We start from the raw sequence: 2564 nt of genomic DNA, 5'->3' as shown, positions 1-2564 counted from the left end.
CTGTCCTGATCAGAAAAATTCTTTACTCTATACCATAATCCTCCGCACTCATATTACTCTATATCCATACTCTATATCAACTATCATATATTTAATTCAACCACGCCGTTGGTGCGGGAGGAGAGAGAGTATAGAGCGCCACGCCGTACGACGCTCGCCGTACCGTCCCGAAGCCCGCACACTATCGTTCAGTTCCATTTAGCGCTACCCACTGCACGCGAACTGTACGCTAAACAGGGGTAGCGTCCCGTTTGGCGTTCACGAGTGCGGGCAGCCTTATAGTTACTAATAAAGGGGTGGTGAGCTGGCTGTGCTCTCCGCGCGTGAAGAGCAGAGTGACCGAGCCCAGCAGTCTCTCCCAGATTTACAAGAAGCACAAAACTCTTGTCCCGCTCAAAGATTGCCTTCTGCGTATGTCATTCGAAACACTGTTCGTCGATGCGCTGTCACGTCGTCCTAAGATCGCCGATATCATCCATATCCCGCTAAAAAAAGGGCACAGCAGACTAGATAGATATATATATTAGGAAAGAAAAGCGCAACGCCTGTGAAGAAAAACTGACTTGCTATGAGCCCATGACCCAGGGGAGGGGACAGCGCGACACTTTATGCCTGTGCCGCTCACACGTGGCCCCTAAGCGACAAGCATCGAATCCTCCCAAAATCCGGCACAACACCAGCGCCACATCGCCTCGCGAATCATATGGTTCCATTTGTTGCCGCCGAGTCCGCGCTCCTCGGCCCGTACCACGACCTGAGGAGATAGATATATAGGCGGTGGCAGGCGCTTTACCGCCCCGGACAGAAATATCTGAGGACACGTAGGAGTAGGACTCGCCCCCACCCCCGAACCACCGACGAAGGAGACGAATAAAAGAAGGCAAACCACACGGCCACCACACACACAGGCACCGAACGAACAGGACAGCGAGAGAAAGCAAAGCGAGCTGCTGCTTCCTTATCCGGTTCTTCGCCGTGAGCGCTCCACAGGGAACGGAACGGGAACTGGGGGATCGGGATCCTTACGTTGTTGTGTGTATTATCGAGCAAGCTAAGAGCCATGGGCAGCGAGTGCAAGGGCTACGGCGTCGGCGTCGCCACCAGCCCGCAGCAGGAGCAGGAGCAGGCTGGCGCCGCCGTCGCACCGTTCGTGGCCAAGACGTTCCACATGGTGAGCGACCCGGCCACGGACGCCGTCGTGCGCTGGGGTGGCGCCAGCAACACCTTCCACGTCCTCGACCCGGCCACCTTCTCCGACTACCTGCTGCCCTCCTACTTCAAGCACCGCAACTTCGCCAGCTTCGTCCGGCAGCTCAACACCTACGTGAGTGATATGCGCGCTACCTCCTCAGCTCCTCTGCCCCCGCTCCGCTGTCCGCTCAGCGCTCACTCAGGACTCAGCTACCACTCCTCCTCGTGTGAGTAACAGCTCTCGGCACGCATGCGTACCGTTATTTTTTTAACAGGGGTTCAGGAAGGTGGACACGGACCGGTGGGAGTTCGCGCACGAGTCGTTCCTGCGGGGCCAGGCGCGCCTGCTGCCGCTGGTCGTGCGCAAGAGGAAGAAGGCGGGCGCCGGCGCCGGCGGCGGCGGCCGGGAGCTGTGCGAGGCCGGGGAGGAGGTGCGCGGGACCATCCGGGCCGTGCAGCGCCTGCGGGAGCAGCAGCGCGGGGTGGAGGACGAGCTGCGGGCCATGGACCGCCGCCTGCGCGCCGCCGAGAGCCGGCCGGCCCAGATGATGGCGTTCCTCGCCAAGCTCGCCGACGACCCGGGCCTCGTGCTGCGCGCCATGCTCGCCAAGGAGGAGGAGCTGGCCCTGATCGACAAGGGGTCGGAGGCGCAGCCGGCCAAGAGGCGGCGGATCGGGGCTGAAGCCGTGGACCTGGCGCACAGCAGGGGCGGGGGCGCCGTGCCGTTTCCGTTCTCTGTTCTCGGCCAAGTGTTCTACTAGGGTAGATAGGGACTGGTGTATATATGACTTGCACTGTATTATAGCTTTGCCTCGGTTTCAGCAGTTACTGCCTTCCGTTTTACCGTCGGCTTCATTTTTAAATTTAAACGCGACAAATAAAAAATAAGTTCATTTTTAAATTTAAACGTGATTAATAAAAAAATAACGAAAACAGTACTATTTTAGTAAGTAACAGTGCCTGAAGAAAAGTTTTTAAGCGTGGCGAGCGTTTGGCAGCGCTCTTTGCGGTGTTCGTGTGTCTTCGTGACAACGGTTCCTCTTCGGCTAAATAGTTAAAAGTCTGAAAAGAATCATCTCTATGTTTACTACGCCAGCAGCTGGAAGCTTTTAAAACTACATGTTCTCTCACTGCTCTTTATTCAATCTTTACTACAAGCATTTTACAATCATATCCCAGGTCTTTTCTACAAGCATTTTAGAATGACTGTCTTCTTTGTCGACCAATTTGGGGAAAGATACCCCCACCTACTTTATATTGCAGCCTGCATTTAGAGACTCCGGCATACCGGTGGTTGCACTTGTACAGTAGATGTGAGAGTAGTATCAGAAGCGAGGGGTGGGGAGAAAGGCACCGAATTTCATAAGGGCCCG

At 55.7% G+C, this 2564-nt stretch overlaps 1 protein-coding gene across 1 annotated transcript; it reads left to right on the top strand.

Moving 5' to 3' along the window:
* The first annotated feature begins 902 nt into the window (after positions 1 to 902).
* LOC100280828 (heat shock factor protein HSF30) lies at positions 903 to 2034 on the top strand. The gene is made up of 2 exons (NM_001367142.1): positions 903 to 1324; positions 1467 to 2034. Exons 1-2 carry the CDS (start codon positions 1061 to 1063, stop codon positions 1950 to 1952), a joined length of 750 nt encoding a protein of 249 aa, NP_001354071.1. The 5' UTR covers positions 903 to 1060; the 3' UTR covers positions 1953 to 2034.
* The last annotated feature ends 530 nt before the right edge of the window (positions 2035 to 2564 follow it).

The sequence above is a fragment of the Zea mays genome, chromosome 3 (genome assembly GCF_902167145.1).
Source record: "Zea mays cultivar B73 chromosome 3, Zm-B73-REFERENCE-NAM-5.0, whole genome shotgun sequence".
Lineage (NCBI taxonomy): Eukaryota > Viridiplantae > Streptophyta > Magnoliopsida > Poales > Poaceae > Zea > Zea mays.
Note: the sequence above shows the minus strand (reverse complement) of the source record. Positions and strands in the feature narration are given on the sequence as shown.

Excerpts from the sequence above, each read along its gene's own strand:
- LOC100280828 (NM_001367142.1), top strand. The coding sequence starts at position 1,061 with ATGGGCAGCGAGTGCAAGGGCTACGGCGTCGGCGTCGCCACCAGCCCG. Across the intron at positions 1,325-1,466 it reads TCCGGCAGCTCAACACCTAC|GGGTTCAGGAAGGTGGACAC; the intron begins GTGAGTGATATG and ends TTTTTTTAACAG.